Source organism: Geotrypetes seraphini, chromosome 2, assembly GCF_902459505.1.
Source record: "Geotrypetes seraphini chromosome 2, aGeoSer1.1, whole genome shotgun sequence".
Classification (NCBI taxonomy): Eukaryota; Metazoa; Chordata; class Amphibia; order Gymnophiona; family Dermophiidae; genus Geotrypetes; species Geotrypetes seraphini.
This window is the reverse complement of record NC_047085.1, coordinates 381332507-381353722: the sequence shown is the minus strand read 5'-3', so window position 1 is coordinate 381353722 and position 21216 is coordinate 381332507. Positions and strand designations below refer to the sequence as shown.

At 39.4% G+C, this 21216-nt stretch overlaps 1 protein-coding gene across 1 annotated transcript in view; it reads left to right on the top strand.

The window, feature by feature from the left end:
• The window catches only part of KCNH8 (potassium voltage-gated channel subfamily H member 8), a 346041-nt gene that overhangs the window by 236468 nt on the left and 88357 nt on the right, over nucleotides 1–21216 (top strand). Inside the window, exon 11 of the mRNA XM_033930671.1 lies at nucleotides 5726–5940. Coding sequence (XP_033786562.1) covers nucleotides 5726–5940 — 215 coding nt within the window. The remainder of the gene's footprint in view (nucleotides 1–5725; nucleotides 5941–21216) is intronic.

Below are 21216 nucleotides of genomic sequence, written 5' to 3'. Positions count from 1 at the left end.
CAAGGTTCAGTGGGGAAAACAATATAGGCAACTGAAGAAAGGTACCTAACTTTGAAGGAATCAGTTAAGTGGATACCTAAGGGAGATGCTTATTTAGGAGAAGGTTAAATGGATACCTAAGGGAGGTGCTTATTTAGGAGTTTGGATTTTTGGTAAATGAGGTTCAAGGGGATGACTAGTGTGTTATTTGCTGGGGAGAGTGCATGTGCGATTGGGGACGGGAATATTAAGTAAGGACGTGTTTTTTGAAAAGAAATGTTTTGATTTCTTTCCGAAACACTTTGATGTCTGTTGTTTTGATCATCAGTTTGGTGATGGTGGGGCCAATTTTCGCTGCTTGAGTTGCTAGAAGGCTGTCGTAAAGTTTCTTACGTCGGATACCATTATGAGGGGGGGAAGGTGAAAAGATTCTGAGTTCTTCTTGATCTGGGTAGTCGGTAGCGGCAAAGACGGTTGTTCAGGTAATTGGGGGCCATACCATGGGTTACTTTGAAAAGTAAGCAGTAGAGTTTGAATTGAGTTCTTGCTTTTATCGGAAGCCAGTGAGAGTCTACATAGGCGGGTGTGACATGGTCGAATTTGCTGAGCGAGTAGATGAGTCTGATAGCTGTGTTCTGAACGGTCTGTAGTTGTTTTATCATAGTATTTGGGCATGGTAGGTAGAGGCTGTTGCAGTAATCTAAAGAGCTGAGTATGAGGGATTGTACAATGATCTTGAAGTGTTCTTTGGAAAAGAATTTTCTTATTTTTCTTAGGTTTCGCATGGTGAAGAATGCTTTTTTTATGGTTTTGTGTATTTGTGTTTGCATTGTGCAGCCTCTGTCTAGGTGTGTTCCCAGAATTTTGAGAGTATTCTGTATTGGATATTTGATTGTGTTTACATCTAGTTCTGTTAGGGATGGTTTTTGTTCCTTCTCTAGTAGTAGGAATTTGGTTTTCTCCGCATTCAGTTTTAACTTGTGGTTCGTCATCCATTTTTCTACAGTTTCCAATGTTGTTTTCAGGCGTCCGTTGGAGGTAGGGGTCTTGGATGTCGAAGGGGAGGAGGATGGTTATATCATCCGCGTAGCTGAAGGATGTAATGTTTAGGGCATCTAGGGCCGTGCCTAGGGATGCTATGAAAATAATCCTTGTATGCACTTTGAAGACTGCTGGACAGATTCTTTTGCTGATCTTGTGCAGTAAATTGTCCGCAGACATACCAGAAATTATCAGGATGGTTAACACAACCTCGTCTGTTCATAATAATTATAACATCTTAAGCAAAATCAAATAAAATATAAAAATTCACAGGTAGAAAAAGCAGCACAATCACTTTTTAGTATAAACTTTCAAGTTACTGGTATATGGGAATCGGTGAGCTGTTCTAAAATGCAATATTGTGTTACAGAAACAGTAAAATACTGACGCTTCCCGGTAGCGTTATTGACAAAAATGATATAAACACAAACTGATGCATAACTTAAAAACAGGATGTGATAGATGAAAACTGTTTTCAGATTTATAGTCAGCATGTGGCCCATGTTAAGGTACAGGTGACAGAATTCCAGTAGCAAAATGCTTGTTGACCAGTGTAATAATACAATAATAATAGTAATAATGATGAGATGGGTATATTAACGTGATGTGGGAAGAATTTTAGGGGTTGTCTAATAAGCCAATTGAGATGCACTTTTTTTAAAAAAAATGCTCCCCAAGCAGGCTGCCTATATTGAAGGTGCCTCCGGGAGCCCCGCAAGACCGCCTAAGCTCGCCTAAGGGCCTTAGGCGAACCTAGGTGGCCCTACGCGTTTCCCTAGTAGAGGGAGAGATGATTATAATGTAGGCTAACAAAATGCTGGCCTACATTGTAAGTAGACACGGCCGCTATACTTATCGCATCAAGGGATCTCCCTGCCACGATAAGTATAGTGGCCGCCTGTCCCCTCTCCCCTCCGATAGCCAGCAGGAGGGTGCCCAACACCTCCTGCCAGAAGGCTGCCCACCCGACACCTCCGATTGCTGGCAGGAGGGTGCCTAACCTCTCCTGTCAGAACACCACCCACCCGACATGCCCGATCGCCGGTAGGCAGGTGCCCAATCCCTCCTGCCAGAGGACACCTCCTCTGGACCCCCCCCCCACACACTAACACCCCCAATAACCCCCCCAACTAAACTCTAATTGATGGCCAGCCGGACGGGTCTTGCTGCCTTCCAGCTGACAGGCCTGCCTCGTTGAAATGAGGTGCATCCGCCCCTTCCTTGCCCATCCCCGCTAAGCCTAAGGCCTAATTGGCACAGGCTGTAGAAGCCTGGACCAATCAGACCTTAGGCATAGTGGGTCCGCCCATCCCCACTAAGCTTAAGGCCTGATTGGCCCAGGCGCCTAAAGCCTGGGCCAATCAGGCCTTAGGCTTAGTGGGTATGGGCAGACCCGATAAGCCTAAGGCCTGATTGGTCCAGGCTCCTAGAGCCTGGGCCAATCAGGCCTTAGGCTTAGCGGAGATGGGCCAGGAAGGGGCGGGCCCGCCTCATTTCGACAAGGTGGGTCTGCCGGCTGGACAGCAGCAAGACCCGTCCAGCCAACAATTAGAGGTTAGTTGGTGGGTGAGGTTAGTTGGGGGGGGAGATTAGACAGGTCATTGGGGGGTGTTAGCGCGGGGGGGCGTTAGCTGGGGGGTCCGGAGGGTGGGCATACTCCGGCAAAATGGGTTGGCACCCCTCTGCTGGCGATTGTGGGTGTTGGTTGGGTGGTGTTATGGCAGGAGGGGTTGGGTACCCTCCTGCCGGTGATCGGGGGTGGGTGGGGGACAGGCGGCTGCGGCTGCTATACTTATTGCGGCAAGGAGATCCCTTGACGCAATACGTGTAGCGGCCACATCTACTCTAACCCAATTCTGTAACCAGCGTCTGTAACATGGACGCTGGTTACAGAATCGGGGTTAGTGTAGGCCTGATTCTGTATAGGACACCCCTCCCAGGCGACCTATACAGAATCCGGGCCTCATTGTATAAGTATGTATAGGGAGTATGCAGGCATGTTTCATAGTTTTATTAAAATTTGATGAAACGCTTATCATAATATTTGAAGTGTTGTACAATAAAAATAGAACATAAAAGAGGGGAGACTAACAACAAATAACGAATGAAACATAATAAAGACCTAACAAACTAGACGTAAAGTAGACTTGCAAAACAATAGGTGAGGAGGAAGAACTATATTATAAGGAAAAGAAAACATGGAGGAAAAAAAGGAGGGAGGGGAGGATGTTTAGTAAAAAGAAGTCAAAAAAGCAGAAATGGATAAATTACTTGTAGGCATCCTTAAAAAGAAAACATTTTAAACCTTGAATGTGTCTATATTTTGTTCTGCTCTGATGTTAGTAGAAAGGGAGTTCCAGGTCATGGGTGCTGTGATAAAGAAGATGGTTACTCGATGAGTACTGATAATTTTTAGTGAGGGGACGTAAAGTAAATGTTGAGAGATGGATCTTAAAGTTCTGGAAGGACCATTTGGAATCAAAAGTCTGTCTGTGAAGGCGGGTTCGTTGGTTTTTTAGATTTTGAATGTTAAAAGACCTTTTTTTTTTTTTTTTGTAATAATTTAGGAACAGGCAACCAGTATGCTTTCTTTAATAGGGGGGGGGGGGTGAGATGTGTATGTAAATGTTTATGTATAGGAGGTTATATAGAGGTGTGTGAGAGGCATATTTGTGAATGGGAGAGTAAATACATGAGGGGCTTTTTTATGAAGTGTGCATTTGGAATGTTTGGATCTGAGTACAGTTCAACTGTGTGTGTGTGGGGGGGGGGTTGTTTGCTATGGCTATGTATGAGTGGTTGTGGGGAAGTTGTGACAGGTACAAAAAACTTGTATGTATGATGGAGGGAGAGACTGTAGCTGCTTCACTTGTATTTCCTGTTTTCCTGTTTGAATGTCTTGCTTTGGAACAAATTGTTGGAAGGGCTGAGTTGTTACAGTGGAGCAGTCAGCAACATTCCCCCACCTTATTGTTTCTTCCACCTAGTTTAAAAAGGTAGTGTACCTTGTGAGAGTTCACTCTCTGAACATAGCCCTAGATTCAGTAAATGGCACTGAAAAAAAATTAGTGCTGAACAGTATTCTGTAATGGGAATTTCAGGATCAGAAAACCTTTATAGAATAACTAGTTTTTTACCCCGTTACATTAACGGGTGATAGAATAGATATGTAGACTTAAGTAGTTAGGTATGTATGTATGTATTTCTTTCTTTCTTTCTTTCTCTCTCCCTGTCTGTCTTTCTTTCTCTCTCCTTGTCTGTCTTTCTTTCTCTCTCCCTGTCTGTCTTTCTTTCTCTCTCCCTGCCCCTTTTCTTTTTTTTCTGTATGTCTTTCTTTATGTCTCTCTCCCTGGCCCCCTGCCTGTCTGTCTGTCTTTTTCTGTCTCTCTCCCTGGCCCCCTATCTGTCTGTCTGTCTTTCTTTCTTTCTGTCTCCCCCCCTGTCCAGCTGCACCCCTTCCCTGCTCCCCTTGTCCAGCAGTAGCCCTTCTCCCTTACTTTTACCTCCCCCCTGTCCAATAGTACCCCTTTTCCCTTCCCTGTTCCCTGTCCAGCATCTGCTAGGCCGGACAGCCTCAGGGCTTTTCCTAGGCCGATCTGCCTCGCATTATTGAAGTGGGTCGGCCTAGCAAATGCCCTGCGGCTGCTTGATGAAACCGTGGCTGCTGCCGCTGCTGGTCCAGGGGTGAGAAATAGAGGCATCCCGGCAGTGGCAGCGTAGTCAGAAGGCAGAAAGTCAACCGGCGTCAGAGATTGGGGCAGGAAATCAGCTGAGGCAGGCACTGCGCATTCGCATTCACATTGAGTTCCTATGAGCGTCGGGAGCATCAGAGAGTGCCTGGTTAGCTCAGCAGATAAAGTTAGAACAGCCTTTTTGCTGTCCTCTAAGACTGAAATAATTACCTTTGGAAATTTTTCTTTCTTTATTTTCAGGTTTTTGTTTTTTTTTCTTAAGACCTTAATTACAGTATTTCTTACGCAAGTTTATATTTGTGTAAATTGTATTAACTGTATTAGTATATATTTTTAAAGGAACAGCCTTTTTTTGTTGTCCTAACTTTATCCACATACTTAGCTGGTTAGTGACTGAATATCATTCTTAACCAGGTAAATAGTGGTTCTACACAAACTTCATCCCCAGACCACTCTCAAACCTTTTTAGCTCCGTCATACTAAATGGAGCAAATGTTTTTCATGGCACTTTATAATTGAAATTCTAAAATTGCAAAACCAACAAAAAATAAAATTTGAAAGTTGGTATTTATTTAAAGTTCTTTTAAGCTATGTATGGATAATTGTAACAATGGTGAAACTAGAATAGAATTGCTAATCAATGCGATGGATGTGCTTGTTTTTAAGTGCAAATTAACTGCGTCTTTTACAAAGCCGTGCTAGTGGCTGCCCTGTGCTAACAGCCCTGAAGCCCATAGAGGTTTAAAAAGCTTCGGGGCTGTTGCCGCGCGGCTATGTAAAAGGAGCCCTAAGTTAAAATGCATCTCAATACTCGACAAACACACATTTCATCATCCACCATCTGCAGTCATTCTATTTTTTTTCAATTTAATTTCTGTCAGAGCCGAAAATCCCAGTTCACAAATATAAGAAGATCCTGTTCTAATTGAATGATAATTTGTTTTATTTTTTGTCAACTTGGGGCATTGCTATGGTATAGAAAATAATATACTTAAGTACTTATTTTCTTTCAGGAAAGGGAGATCTGATTGGAGCAAATCTATCAATTAAAGATCAAGTTATTAAAACAAATGCAGATGTCAAAGCTCTGACCTATTGTGACCTCCAATGTATTATCCTTAAAGGACTTTATGAAGTTCTAGACTTTTATCCAGAATATGCTCACAAATTTGTGGAAGATATTCAACAGGATCTCACATATAATCTTCGAGAAGGCCATGAAAGTGACGTGAGTCTTTTATTGCAGTTATTTTACAGTTTGTATTTGCTTTATTGATGTATTTTTGGCATAGCATTATTGTTTAACTTTGGTTCATCACCCTGTATATCAATGAATACATAACCCTTATTTGAAATAACTGAACATGATTTGATTCACCCTAATTAAGGGCTTAAGAACATAAGTAGTTGCTTCTGATGGATCAGACCAGGGGTCCATCGCGCCCAGCAGTCCGCTCTCGCGGCGGCCCATCAGGTCCATGACCTGTAAGTGATCTTTTGTCTAAAACCTTTCAATTCCCATTATTCTTCTATCTATACCCTTCCATAATCCTATCTCTACCTCTATCTATATCCCTCAATCTCCATATCCTTCAGGAATTTGTCCAATCCCTCTTTGAATCCCCTTATTGTACTCTGTCCTATCACAGCCTCCGGAAGCGCATTCTAGATGTCTACCACCCTCAGTGTAAAGAAACATTTCCTAGCATTGGTTCTAAACTGGTCCCCTTTCAATTTCTGCGAGTGCCCCCTTGTTCTTGTAGTTCCCAATAGGCTGAAGAATCTGTCCCTTTCCACCTTCTCTATGCCCATTAAAAAGGTGACAGTTATATTAATTGTCAGGGGCAGTGAAACACATATTTGATTACAGGGGCCAAACACATGCTCTTTAGCCCAAAATCCAAATCTCTAAAGCCCCTCTATTTTATTTTATTTTTTTTTTCTGGATGAGGTTATTTACTATTTTTATAAATCAAAATAATCACTTTTGATTTTAAGAAATATGATTTGGAAGCCCTGACTATCTTGGTGTGAAACATTTATGTACTCTTTCACCAAAACAGCAACAAAAGAGGAGAAGCTATATGTTAAACCAGAGAATAGCTTCAAAGACAAAAATCTGGCAAGATAAAGAAAATAAACAAGAGAAATTAGGAAAAGTTCTCCATGGGGTGAAGTTCAAGAAAGGAGATAGAAAAATTGAATAGAAAAGATGGTTATAGAGATCCATGATGGATAGAGAAAAATGAACCCTGGAGCATCTCCTTGGATGCAAAAATAAAATTAGTATCTGAAGCCCTAAAAATATCAGTTGTAAAAAGAGCCAGTTCATCATACCCCACAAGAGAGGGAGGAAAGAGAAGAAGGGATATTGAGATTGGGTGTGTGGATAGAGCAAATGATGAAGGGACTGTGGGGAAAGGAAGAAAAGGGACTGATACTGACAAGAGGAAGGGCAGAGAGAGAAAGAAAAGAGCAAGACTCTTGCTGAAGTACTAGGAATGGGGACAGGAGGGAGGGAAGATAGAGGGAGAGATGCTGGACTTGGGGAGGAATGGGGAAGCAGAGGGGCAAATGACAAAAATGGAGGAGGAAGAAATGCATAGGGATGCTTCTATCACCCCACACAGACATGAGAAGTGATAGTGGCACATAAATGATGCTGTACTCATGGGGGGGGGGGGGGGGGGGGGCCAGGACAGGATCACAGAAGTGCAATGCTGGATGAGGCAAAAGTAGGGGCGCAGAGAAAGGAGCATGACCCAGACAACTGCAACAATCATGACACCAGCCACAGAAACCTAAGAGAACATAAGCAAGCATGGTGCTCTTGACTTAAACATACACTACAATTCCTGATAAAACCAAAAAACTATGCAGTATGATCAAAGCTCTTAAAATATATGGCCTGCGGCTGATTAGAGTTCTCTGCTCTCCAATGATAACAGGCGATGCAACCCAGAGATGGATCATGGAGATAGAGATGATCTGAGTCCTTCCACAAACTTATGCAAATTCTTATCAGTCATGTCCTTCAAGGCCCCATAAATCCCTGGTTAGGGACACTGGATTACATCAGTCTCAGATATCTTGAAACAGGGTAGAATTCCCCCTTTCCCAGGTTGTATTAAATGATTCAGTTCCATGAGAAGCAAAGTAGAAATTTGTCATGGAAAGTCAGCTGCTTGCAGAAACAGAGATGGTAAGATAGGAGCCACCATTATCCTCAGTCTTGTTTCTCAGACCCTAGTCCAGGGGTGCCTACACTTTTTTGGCTTGCGAGCTACTTTTAAAATGACCAAGTCAAAACGATCTACCAATAATAAAATTTTTTTAAAAACGCAAAGCACACTGTATGCAGAGAAAATGCCACCTGACACACTCCATTCCCTCCACCAAACTTTTCTTCCTCTCTCCCTGCCCCCTCCCCTTTCTTTCTTTCTCTCTTGCTCTCTCTGCCTCCTTCTTTCTTTCTTTCTCTCATCCTGCCCCCCCCCCTTTCTTTCTTTCTTTCTTTCTGTCTGTCTGTCTTTCTCCAGAGAAGGCAGCACTGTTAGTTGGTCACTGGAGGAACAGCAGCCTGTTTAGTTCCAGGAAGCATGAAGCTCTGTGACTTTCTTTCTCCCTCCCTGCCCCCCCCCCAACCACCATCTTTCTTTCTCTTTCCTTGCCCCCCCAAGCCACCACCACCTGCCTTCTCCCCCAGCCACCGACGATGACAATTTCTCCCTGCTTCCCCGACACCGCAAAAGCCAGGCAGCCACTGCACAAGCGCTGGGCCCACAAGCCTCCTCCCCGATGTCAATTCTGACGTCGGAGAGGAAGTTCCAATTGGCTGGCCCAGAACTTCCTCTCCGATGTTAGGGGGAGGACAGCAGCACAGAAACTCGCAACCTGAGATTTGCGTTTGCCTGCTGGCAAGTATCATAACCTTTTTGAGGGAACATTTTATTGATAACCTCAACATCAATAGATATTACTCCTGAGGCAGGCCCCTTTGGGCTGAAGCACGATTGTTTCAAGTCCTATTGCAAAATAAAAGTGATTGAGCACCAATTAGTCACCTTCATTGTTGTTTCTTGCCTAAAAAAACCACCCATCTACTAAACGGTCCAAACCCTGATGTTGGAAAGTCCGAGTTTGGATATTTGACACTGCAGTTTGTCCAATAGCAATGGTGCATGTTTTAGGCAGGTGTAGGGAGGACCCAACAGGGATTTTTGAACAGGAAGAAATGCCCATGTCTAAAAAGAACATTTTTAATTATACTTGTTTCAGTCATATCCATAAGTTACAAAAAGATGTTATGATTGAGCAGCTGACCACTGATGTCCCCCCTCCCTCTCCTCTGAAAATGAAACAAGAAAGAAAAACTAGACCATATCAGCTGCAGGTATTATGGTCATTCTAAACAAAGCAGTAAGATCAGAGGAGTGTTCTGGTGGTTAATGTAGTGGACTATAAAGCAAGCAATACAGGTTCAAATCCCACTGTAGCTCAATTTTTTTTTCCTGGGGCTCCTTCCAGGAACAGAAAAATACTTACTGTACCTAAAGATATAAGATGCCTGCAAGCCTGAAGACTATTGAAATCCAAGTTTATTCTGTACTTAATATACTATCAGGTACAGTAGATATTTTTCTCTTCCTGGAGAAATCACATTTACACACAAAAAAATAAAACTGCCACTGGGCTTCTCCTCTGGTCTGCAAAGATATCTGCGTGGCCATTTTAATAACAAAAATGCTGCCAGACAGACATCCCTGTGCCTTGTTTCCCCCTGTTTCTAATTTAAATGTTTCAATTTGTAAAATGGTTATTCAGAATGGACGTGTCCAGTATAAGGACGTCCTTCTTGCATATTTTCAAACAGGAAATCTGGACATCTTTCCTATTTGAATATTACTGTGATATGCTTCTTCTTGCTTATTGGCATGAACCTTATATTTATTTATTTTTTATTTTTAAAATTTTTATACCGTCTTCTAGCCCTACATTCTTTAGTATCTGGCAGTTCAGCAAATGAGAGGAAAGGGATTTTTGGATGTTTTGTGCAAGACATCCACAAACTCAGTAGGAAAAATGTCCATTTTCAAAGCTGCTAAACGTCTGTCGAGCTAGGTATAAGTTTTGGTCCTTAGGATGTCTACCCTTTTTGCCCATTTTCAAAAATAAAAAAGTCCATGTGACAAACGTACAAAAACAAGTTTTGTAGATGTACCCACCAACTACCTTGTCTGATTGTGACAGAAAGAATCCCCATCAGCTGAGCCAGTTTTGAGGATTCTTGGTGGCTCAGCTGATGGGGATTCTCCCTACCAGGATCAGCTGAGCCACAGAGCCCTACACCCCTCCCTGACATCCCCAGACCTTCTCCAACATCCCCCTGACATCCCTCTGATATCCTGGACCTCCTCCGACATCCCCTGACATCTCTGCTCCTCCCCCCATACACACACACATCCCTAGGCCCGCCTCCCACTTGTGCACCAAAAACATGCTCTCCAGCCCACAAGCCTCTTTTGATTTTTTTTTTTTTAAGGTTTGGTTTGTAGTCTTATTATTTCTTGATTGTAAAAAATAGCAAATGAAAAATAAATAGCTAATAGCCAGATCATACAAAAAAAGCATTAAAGTAAAATTAACAGATTCATGGTAATCCTGATACTTTAAATTATCTTTAACATATAATACTGCTCCTCCTCTCTTTCTTCCTAATATGTCTTTCCTGAACAGATTACAACAATGCTGTTTGTGTAACAGACCTCCATCAGCATAAATACATTACAAAGGCCTGATATTGTACACATATGGTTCCATATTTCATGACCTCCACACCATCCACTATACTTTTTTTGACATAAAGGTGTCACCAGTCTTCTCTGTTGCCTCTCTCTCTCCTGCAAGTAAAAGCTCACAGGAGCAATGCCTTACTTCCATTGCACATTGATTTGATTTTAAATGTCAAATTTTTATATGTTATTTATTTTGCATTTGCTCTTTTGTATAATAAGCATAATAAGACTACTATAACCCAATCTTTTTTTTTTTTAATCAAGTCTTGTTGGGATATGAGTCAGATCATAACTGAACTGTGAATTTTTCTGTCTTTAGCACAAAGAGTATATTTTTCTTTTTACTGGTAAATTTTGTACCCTGGAAATAAGCAGCTTAGTGTGAAAGGGAAGGCATGCTATTTTTAGTGTGGTTTGAAGAATAGATTCATACTAATTAAATAGCCTGTCCACAAAGATAGATTTTGCAGTCTTTCTATATGCTATCATTCTCTTCCCAATATGACATATATTAATGATACCCTGAATCAAAGCTGGGGAATATTTGCTTTTTGCACAGTCATTATCTTCCTGTGAGACTTCATTGAAGCTCGTGTAATGACACATTTGACATACGAGGTCTTGAGACTCTTCATTGTGTCAGTTAAGTTATAAACATTTTGATTTTATAGGTGGTCTAATTAATAGTGAAGCAAAAACTGAGCCATTAATAAATGTATCGGTAAAACTGAAACAAGACAAAAATTTCATTATGTTTTAAAGTTTCCAAGTTTATTAGAAAAATTTGATTAATCGCCTATCACATTTCCTAGGCGATGTACAATCTCATAAAAAAATCAGTTGGGGTGACAAATATAACAAACAATATTCAAAGTGAGTTAAAAATAATAATTACAGACATTGCTATACATAATTTCTACATATCAATTCAAAGCAAAGGAAGGTTTATTAAAGGGTTACAATCAATATTAATTTAATTTAATTACATTTAAGGAAAAAACGATAGGAGGGGTAACAAATAAAATTTATATTTAATATATAGAATAAAAAGTGAAAAGTAAAAAAGTTTTAGGATATAAAATTTATACATTAAAAGCATCATTAAAAAGGAAGCTCTTAAGTTTGGATTTAAATTTATCTAGGTTCCTTTCCTCTCGAAGAAAAAGTGGGAGATCATTCCAAGATTGAGGAGCTGTTATTGAGAACATGGTGTGACGCCTTGTATTGATAACTTTCAGTGAGGGTATTGCCAATAAGTGTTGATCCTGCGATCTTAACTGTCTCGAAGTATGATAAGGAATTAAAACTCTAAAAATAAAAGCGGGGGTTTTAAATAATAATGATTTAAATGTAAGCAGACATATTTTAAATAAGATTCGGTGTGTAACTGGGAGCCAATGTGCTTTTTTGAGAAGTGGAGAGACATGATCGAATTTTTTGGCTTTGTAAATTATTTTAACATAGGCGTTCTGAATAATTTGCAGACGTCTGATTTCTTTCTGCGATATACCTTTAAATAAAGCACTACAATAATCAATTTTGGAAATTACTAATGAATGAATTAAAATATTCAGAGATTTTGCACATAAAAATTTTGCCACTGAACGAATTTGTCGGAGTCGATAGAAAGTAGATTTGACCACATGACTTATGTGATCATGATACGTTAATTTATTATCAAATATCACTGTTAATGCAATAGTTTACCAATTCAGGGCAAACTTTTCTTAAACCCAGCAACGCTAACCATTATTACCACATCCTATGGCAAAAAATATCCAGAGTTTAACCATTCATTGAGTGAAAAAAATATTTCCTCCTATATGTTTTAAAAGTATTTCCATGTAATTTCATTGAGTTTTGTACAGTTTGAAAGGATGAAAATTTGATTCACTCTTATCTGTTCTACACCGCTTAGGATTTTATGGACCTCAATCATATCCCCATCAACTTTCTCTTTTCCAAGCTGAAGATCCCCAACTTCTTTAAAAGGAGTTCTGAAAAGTTTCCTAAATTCTGAGTGTTATTTTGCCACTGCAGCTGAAAAGAGTTTTATCTTCATTAAATGCCAATTTGCAGAAACAAATTCTATGGTTTGACATTGTTTCAGATCATTGATTGAACCATATCCACATCATTCTCTTCTTGGTTTGGCTGAGAAATTTTCAGAAACTCCTTGTAATCTTTCCTCATACAAGAGGAGTTCCATTCCCTTTATCATTTTGGTTGCTCTTCTTTGAACCTTTTCTAATTCTGTTATATCTTTATTGAAATGCAGTGACCGAACTGTGCAGTTCTCAAAGTGAGGTCATACCATGGAATGATACAGAGACATAATATTCTTGATCTTATTTACCATCCCTTTCCTAATAATTCCTAGCATCCTGTTTGCTTTTTTTTATTTTTATTTTTTTTGCTACAGCCACATACTGGGCAGAATAATTCAGCATAGTATCTACAATGACACCCAGATCTTTTTCTTGGGTGCTGACTCCTTGTAAGATGGACCCTAGCATAAAGTAACTATAATTTTGTATAGTCTTCCTGATGTGCATCACTTTGCATTTGTCCACATGAATGTTCATCTGCCATTTGGATACCCAGTCTTCCAATTTCTTAAGGTCTTCTTGCAATTTTTCACAGTCCTCATGTTTTGACAACTTTGAATAGTTTATGTCATCTGCAAATTTACGCTGGCTTTTACAAAGCTGCAATGGTTTTGTAAAAGGAGCTCTTAATTATCTTGCTTGTGCTTCCAATTTCTAAATCATATATAAATATGTTAAATAACACTGGTTCCAGTATAGATTCCTGTGGCACTATACTATTTACCCTCCTCCATTGAGGAAAAACAGGCATTTAACCTTCTATTTTCTGTCCAATAGCCAATAACATTGGCTCCCATCCCCTGACTCTTTAATTTTCTCAAGAGCCTCTCATGAGAAACTATGTCAAAAGCTTTCTGAATTTTTAGATATACTACATCAACTGACTCACCTTTATTCACACCTTCACACCTATTCACACCTTCAAAGAAATGAAGCAAATTGGTAAGGCAAGACCTCCTTTGGCTAAATCTATGCTGACTCTGTCCCATAAACTAAGTTTATCTACATGTTCTGTAATTTTATTTTTTATAATAGTTTCCACTATTTTGCCTGGCATTGAAGTCAGGTATACCAGTCTCTAATTTTTCAGATCACCCCTGGAACCCTTTTAAAAAATTGCTGTAACATTGACCACTTTCCAATCTTCAGGTTACAGATCACTAACAGCAGATCAGCAATTTCATATTTGAGTTCTTTCAGCACTCTGGAATGTATACCATCCGGTCTGGGTGATCACTCTTTAACTTGTCAGTTTACTCAATATGTTTTCCAAGTTCACTGAGATTTCTTTTAGTTCTTCCACATCTTCAATTTTGAAAGCTATTTCCAGTTCATGAGATCTCTTACATTTTCTTCCATTAAGACCACAATAAAGAATTCATTCAGTCTCTTCGCTATGACCTTATCCTCCTGAATGCCCCTTTTGCTCCTTGATAATCCAGTGATCCCATAGATTGTCTTACAGGTTTTCTGCTCATGATGTATCTGAAAAAGTTGTTACTATGAGTTTTTGTCTCTTTGGCAAGTTTCTCTTCATATTCTGTTGTAGCCTTCTTTATTAATGCTTTGCATTTAACTTGCCAGTGCTTATGTTGCTTCTTATTTTCATTTGGATCTTTTTTCCATTCTTTAAAGGATGTTATTTTGTCTGCAATAGCCTTTTCACTTCACCTTTTAGCCATGCTGGCTGTTGTTTGCTCTTTCTTCCACCTTTGTTATTACAAGGAATACATCTGATCTGAGCTTCCACAATGGTATTTTTAAATAATGTCTATGCCTGATTTAAAGTCCTAACCTTTGCCGCTGATCCTTTTACTGTGTTTTAACAATTTTCCTTATTGTAGTCACCCTTTTGAAAATTTAATCCTGCTACAGAAGATTACTCCAGATACCAGCTCAAATTTGTTGTTATGATCACTATTTCCCAGCAGACCCTATATTGTTACCTCATGTACTATGAAATATTCAGCAGCAGGTAACCAGTAAGTGTAGCTGATATTTCCTTTTATCACTGAGGAAGTTTGGATAGCACCAGTAGTGAGTTATTTATTTATCAATTTATAGCCTTCCTTTTACTTAGGCAGGGTACAATAGAGGAACATATAAACACATATAAAAACACATAAAAACCAGCCATAAATACTCTGAGATACCCCCATACCAACCCAGTCAATAATACTACCCCACCCAAAAAGATTGATATAAAATCATAAAATCAAAACTTGGGAAAAAGTACATCTTAAGATGTTTCTTAAATTGAGAAAACTCTGTTAATCTGATAACTGATTCCATAAAGTTGGATTAACAGAAAAAGCTGCATCCATTGTGAGTGCATAAGGTTTTAAAAACCATGGTCAGCAACTTAAACTGAAATCTAAAGTAAATCGGAAGCTGGTGCAAAGATATGTAAACTGGCGTAATATATTCTATTGTTTCATGTCTTGTAATCAACTGTAGAGCAGTGGCTGACCTGTCCTGAGGAGACCAGCCAGTCAGGTTATCTGGATATCCACACTGAATAAGCGTGAAAGAAATTTTCATGCAGTGAAAGCAGTACATCCAAATCATTCTCTTGAATATTCATTGCAGATATTCTGAAGCCTGATTGGCTGGGGTTCCACCAGAAAAGATTTGGGAAACACTGTGCAGCAGTTAATTCCAGCATACAAAGAAATGTAATAGTCTAATTTAGACAATATAGAGCTCTGCACTACCACTCAAAAATCATCCTGTGGAAACAGATTTAATCTTACTGAGGACTTGAAGCTGGTAAAATGAAGCTTGAACAGTCTTCAACACTTGAGACTGCATAGTTGATTCAGAGTCAAGAACAACACCTAAAACCAGCATCTGATTCTTAATAGGAAATGTTAACCCCTGAAAAGTAGGGCAGCTTAAATAGTGATATCATTGCTGAACCGGACATTCAATATCCACGTCTGGATATGGCCTGTCATGAAATAGCCAGTTCTATATTAGCTGGAGGTGGTCAGCGTTTAAATAAAATGCTCTCTGGTGCTGGCTAAATATTAACCCATAAAGATTTATGGGTCCTTTTACAAAGCCGCACTAGTGGTTTTATCGCACGCACCGGATTAGCACATGCTAGCCGGAAATCTACCGCCTGCTCAAAAGGAGGCAGTAGCGGCTGGCACATGCGGCAATTTAGTGCACGCTATTCCGCGCATTAAGGCCCTAGCACGGCTTTGTAAAAGGAGCCCTTAGTGACATTTCATGTACTCTTGCTTCTCAGCCATATGGTAGATAATAATGAACCCAGTCAAAGCAAACAGAGCTGGACACACAGAGGGGCATTTTTGATAGGACATTTAAGTTCAACTTTGGACATTATGAGAAAAAAAATCAAAAATCGAGTGCAGAACATCTATTTCGAATTCGCACGTCTTTTTTTTCTGAAAATAACACAGCTAGATGTTTTGTTTTACTAGATGTCTAACCTTTTTGCCATTATAAAAAAAAAAAAAAAACACATCCAAAATAACCTATCTGCATGTAGGAAGGGCCAGCATTTTAATGAACTGGCCATACAGACATGCCAGCAAAGCAGTGGGACTCCCTAGGGAACATTGCTGTGAACATCACATTAAGGGTGCCAAGCACACATCTCACCATAACTTCCATACATTATGTGGCTGTGGGTTCAAATCCTATGCTGCTCCTTGTGGTCCTGTGCAAGTCACTTAATCCTCCATTGCCTCAGGTACATTAGATTGTGAGCCCACCAGGACAGATAGGGAAAATGCTTGAGTACCTGATTGCAAACCGCTTATATAATTTTGATAGGCGGTATATAAATACCTTAAATAAATAAGTAAAATAAATATGGTGAGCTCTCCAAAATTCCCCACAAACTTTCTGGACCCACCTGTCTACCACCTCAATAGTCCTTATGCCTGCAGGTGTCACCAATATGGCAGTATAGTGGTTTATTTGTGGGTTTTAATGGGCTCATACTTTCTACCACAAGTGTACTAATTAGGGTGGCATATGGGCCTGGGTCCTTTCCCTGCATTCTACTGCACTGCATTGCCCACCAGGCTATTCCAGAGACCTATTTGCAGCTCTACTAGGACTGACCATAGTATCTGCAGTTCTCATAGAGACAGATATGTACTGTTCCATGCAGATATTTGCAGAGAGGGTGGCCAGTGACCACAGGGAGAGTGTGTTGGGTGCCATATTTTTATCCTGCCAGTGGTCATCTAGTCAGTTTGGGCACCTTTTTGGCTCTTATCATTTTAAAAACAGGTCTGGCCCTAAACGTCCAAATTGTGCCCTGGACATTTTGTAAAATGCTTATCGCTGTAAAACATCCAAGTGCTAAGCCCACCCTAATTGCTTATTGAAGCTTCTATATTGCTACTAATGACTGGGAAGTCAATTCAGAGTGGCTTATATGAGCTTCTGTAATGATGTTGCAAAACCACCTAATGCCACCTAAAACATTCCCCCTTAAGATTTAGATGCACTGGAGACAAAATTACCAAAAAGACATCTAAAAAGTCAGTTTCAAAAATGCCCACTTGGACATTTTTGACTAGTAAGACATCCAAGTGCCGGTTTATACCATCTTTTGGACACCTGTCTTTTTTAAAAATGAGCCCCACAGCTTGTAGTAGTAGGTGTGCTAGAGCAGGTTTATACAAATGAACAGAAATCACAAATTGAAGTAATCTAATCTGTGTTGACAGTAAAATAAGAATTCTGGTTTAATTCCCATCAAACACGTTTCTTAGATCAGTACTTCCCACTTGAATCTTGGACACTACATATTTTTTTTCTGATATAGGTATAACATTTCAGAAGTAATTCTAAAAGTGAATATATGTGTAAACAGTATCCCATGAAGTCTGTGTACTACTGCTGTTTGGAAAACTACTATAAGATGCATATAAATTCTCCAGGTTAATTTATGCATATGTATTTTATTATGTATATACATAAATGCCTACCCTCTCCACCTCAATCTCACAAATGTGTCTTCTCAATTCAATGTTACACATATACAATCACACTAATTCTATTTTTTAAGTGCTTGGGGGGCACTAAGGAGCCTGATCTGAATGGAGATCTGAGAACAGAACTCTGATCCCCACCAGCATTTTTTGGACACAAAGGCCCTGATTCTGCAAAACGCATCTAAAGTTAGGCAGAGACACCTGCCTGGAAGCTGCTATAGCTCATTAAATAAAAGCCCTGTGATCCTCTTCCAGAGGTCATGGGTTTGGATCCCAACCAGCTCCCCCAGCACATATTTTAATTGTGGCATTCTACCTTGCAGGTGCATCTTGATGATCTCACAATGAGGTCACCATTGTGCTGCTGCAAACCTCCAAGTGCAATGAAGTAGAAGCCATGCTAAGGTCTGTATCTTTTTTTTCCAGTTTTTAACCTTTTGCAAATGAAGTTATATATGCAATCTATATATTTTTGTCATGTGCTTTCTTTGCTTTCAAGAATGAGCTGATTGATTGGAGCACTCTTTACTCAGGAAAAAAGGATAGCTTTTTAACAAGAAAGCTAAAGCTATGTTTTTCATGTGCTGTGCTTCAGTTAACGGATATTTTCCTCTAATTAGCAAACAGCATTCCTGTTTGTCCACAAAATTAGAAGGTTTTGCATGCAATATATCTGTTTTGATGTGCCCCATTTATGTGGTGCCTTATTAAATGTATTATGAGCTTAATAAAACAAAAATAAATCCCAGAAACCTATTTAGCAGATCGCATTAAGAACATCCATAGAGTGCCTAAGTTCCATTCATAGAACTCGGATCTATTTGAAGGCCAAACTAAGCTCAAAAGTAGACCTGGTTTTCATTCGCCTACAATATAGGCATCATAGAGACGTCCTAGGTTTCTCAGTGTTATGTAAATGAATCAAAGGACGCCCAAATTGAGTCATTGCCCAAACCACGCCTATTGAGTTAGGTACAAGTTTTAAACATGGCGTCCATGAAATTGTGGCTGTGTCTACAAAATGGTGTCTATGTTCAACGGACGCCTAAGTACCAATTATCACTTGTTAAGACTCTTAGTTGGCTCATTAACTACTTAGATTGGGCGCCTAAAGCATGCTTTAGGCGCCCTTTCTAGAATCGGGGCCAAAATCTACATTAATCTGATTTCATCTGCATAACAAGCTATATGAAACATAACCTCTTTAAAAGTAAGCAAGATTTGCTGCATTTGCTGCTAGTACAAGTGCTAAATGCTTGAAATCCAATCTACCATCTGATCCTAAAAATCCAAAATCTGATTCTGGGAAACCCAAAAGTGACAATATGGTGGAGGTGGCCAATCAACTGCGCCAAATATCGAAAATGCTAATTGAAAGTAAATCAGACATCAAGGATATTAAAAATGAAATAACTAATCTCACTGTGCGTCTGACTACCAGGGATTCCAAATTAAGTGTCGTAGAAAAAAAGAGCTTGCTCATTGATAAGATGGTGTCAAACTAATATAGATAGGAAGGCCCTAGGTATGATAAAGACTCAGTTGGAGGACTTTTGTAATAGATATTACCATAATAATCTAAGAATTCTGGGAATGTATGAATGTGTAGGGGAACTGACCCAATCGAGTTTTTCAAACAGTGGCTCCCTGTGGTGCTAAATATATAGTGTGCCAGCATGTGGATCATCCAGCAATAGCTCTAAATCATGCCCTCTATTAAAACTGCTCTAATATCTTTCAAGTGATGCTATATTGGAAGAAATGAAAGTCCAGTAGAAAATACATTGGCAAGACCAAACTATATCCATAATTGCTGATTTTCACCGCTGAAAAACACAGGAAAATTTTGACTCTGTGACAATGCCTGAAATCTCTGAAGGCTAGATTTGGGCTGCTTTTTATGACCCAAAAGAAAGTGACTTACAACAATCAGACTAAAGCTTATACAGATCCAGCGGATTTTGAGTGTTTTATATTCAAACAACCTGACAGTCTTCCTATTCTTTTCAGCAGCGCTATTGTATGTTTTTTTAATGATTATATGAACTGCCTTGTTATTTTTATCCAAGGAAAGGTGGTACATTAAATAAAATAAGCCATAAGCTACTCTGTAGTGCTTGTAATTGCAATAATGTTTGTTCATCATAGTCCTCTTACTTCTGGCTTTTGTGTCTCTTGTTATACTATTTTGTGTTAATTGTGCTGAAACACCTTCTGCTGGTGGGGATTGTCTGCCTCCTCACCCCCTCCGGGGACCTTTCTCTGCCTTCTTAAAGGCATATGTGCCTGATGATACTGGAGGGCATGAGACCTTTGTCTCGCAGGGTTGGTGGGTTCCCGTGAATGTGGGGAGGGGAAAGTGGGAGTGGGATTGGATGTGTGTGTGTGATAGTTCTAACCCAGGGGTAGGGAACTCGGTCCTCGAGAGCCGTATTCCAGTCTGGTTTTCAGGATTTCCCCAATGACTATGCATTGAAAGCAGTGCATGCAAATAGATCTCATGCAGATTCATTGGGGAAATCCTGAAAACCCGATTGGAATACGGCTCTCGAGGACCGGAGTTCCCTACCCCTGTTCTAACCTTTTTTATTGAAGAAATAAGTGGAAACTTCTTAAGTGTCCAAATTGAGAAACTCAATCGATGAACGTGGAACACTTTGTATGGAGTATAATGTGTTTAAAACAGAGGAAAAAGGACCTCAAAAAACCCCTAGATCACAATCAATAAAGTTATGAACAATCGGGGTTAGGTTTTCATCACTTGTCCAAAAACTCTGTATAAATCTTTTAAATATTTTTATCTTAATTTTTTCTTTTTATAGATTTTTTAATGCAATAAAATCATGAATAATGTATGTGAATATATTCTCTATGTCACTTAAAGAGCAAGTATAAGTTTAAAGCCGGCAGATTAATTTAAGGCTTTCTATGATGTAAGATAAATCAGGCACTTATCTCAATTGCCCAACGGAGGCCCAACCGTTTCGCTCTACGGGCTTCTTCAGGGGTAATGATAAGATACAACTCTGTGCCGGTACTGACTTTGCTCAAAATGTTCTTAAAGAAAAAGAGAAATAGAGAAAATAGCATTATAACATTATTTTAACGACAAATAAGGACTATTTGTTTAAACAATATGCTGATATATTGACTGCTGGGACTAAACATAGAATAAATATTTTTTGTATATCTCAATAAAACCATAGGCAACAAAAATAAATATTAATGGTGGAGGATACATCATATCACCCATATAACTACATGTTGTTTATTACCAACTATATTTTAGATGGCATATATCACCCGTATTTAAACAGATCCTAGTAGCTGTTTCTGTTAATTTTTCTACATTTTAGAGTGTACGAATAATCTTATGTAGTTTTAAAAAATACATAACTTGCCTATGGTGTAGCTGCATGTTTCCTTACTGACAACGATTTTGTAAACAATTTTGGGCAATTGAGATAAGTGCCTGATTTATCTTACATCATAGAAAGCCTTAAATTAATCTGCCGGCTTTAAACTTATACTTGCTCTTTAAGTGACATAGAGAATATATTCACATACATTATTCATGATTTTATTGCATTAAAAAATCTATAAAAAGAAAAAATTAAGATAA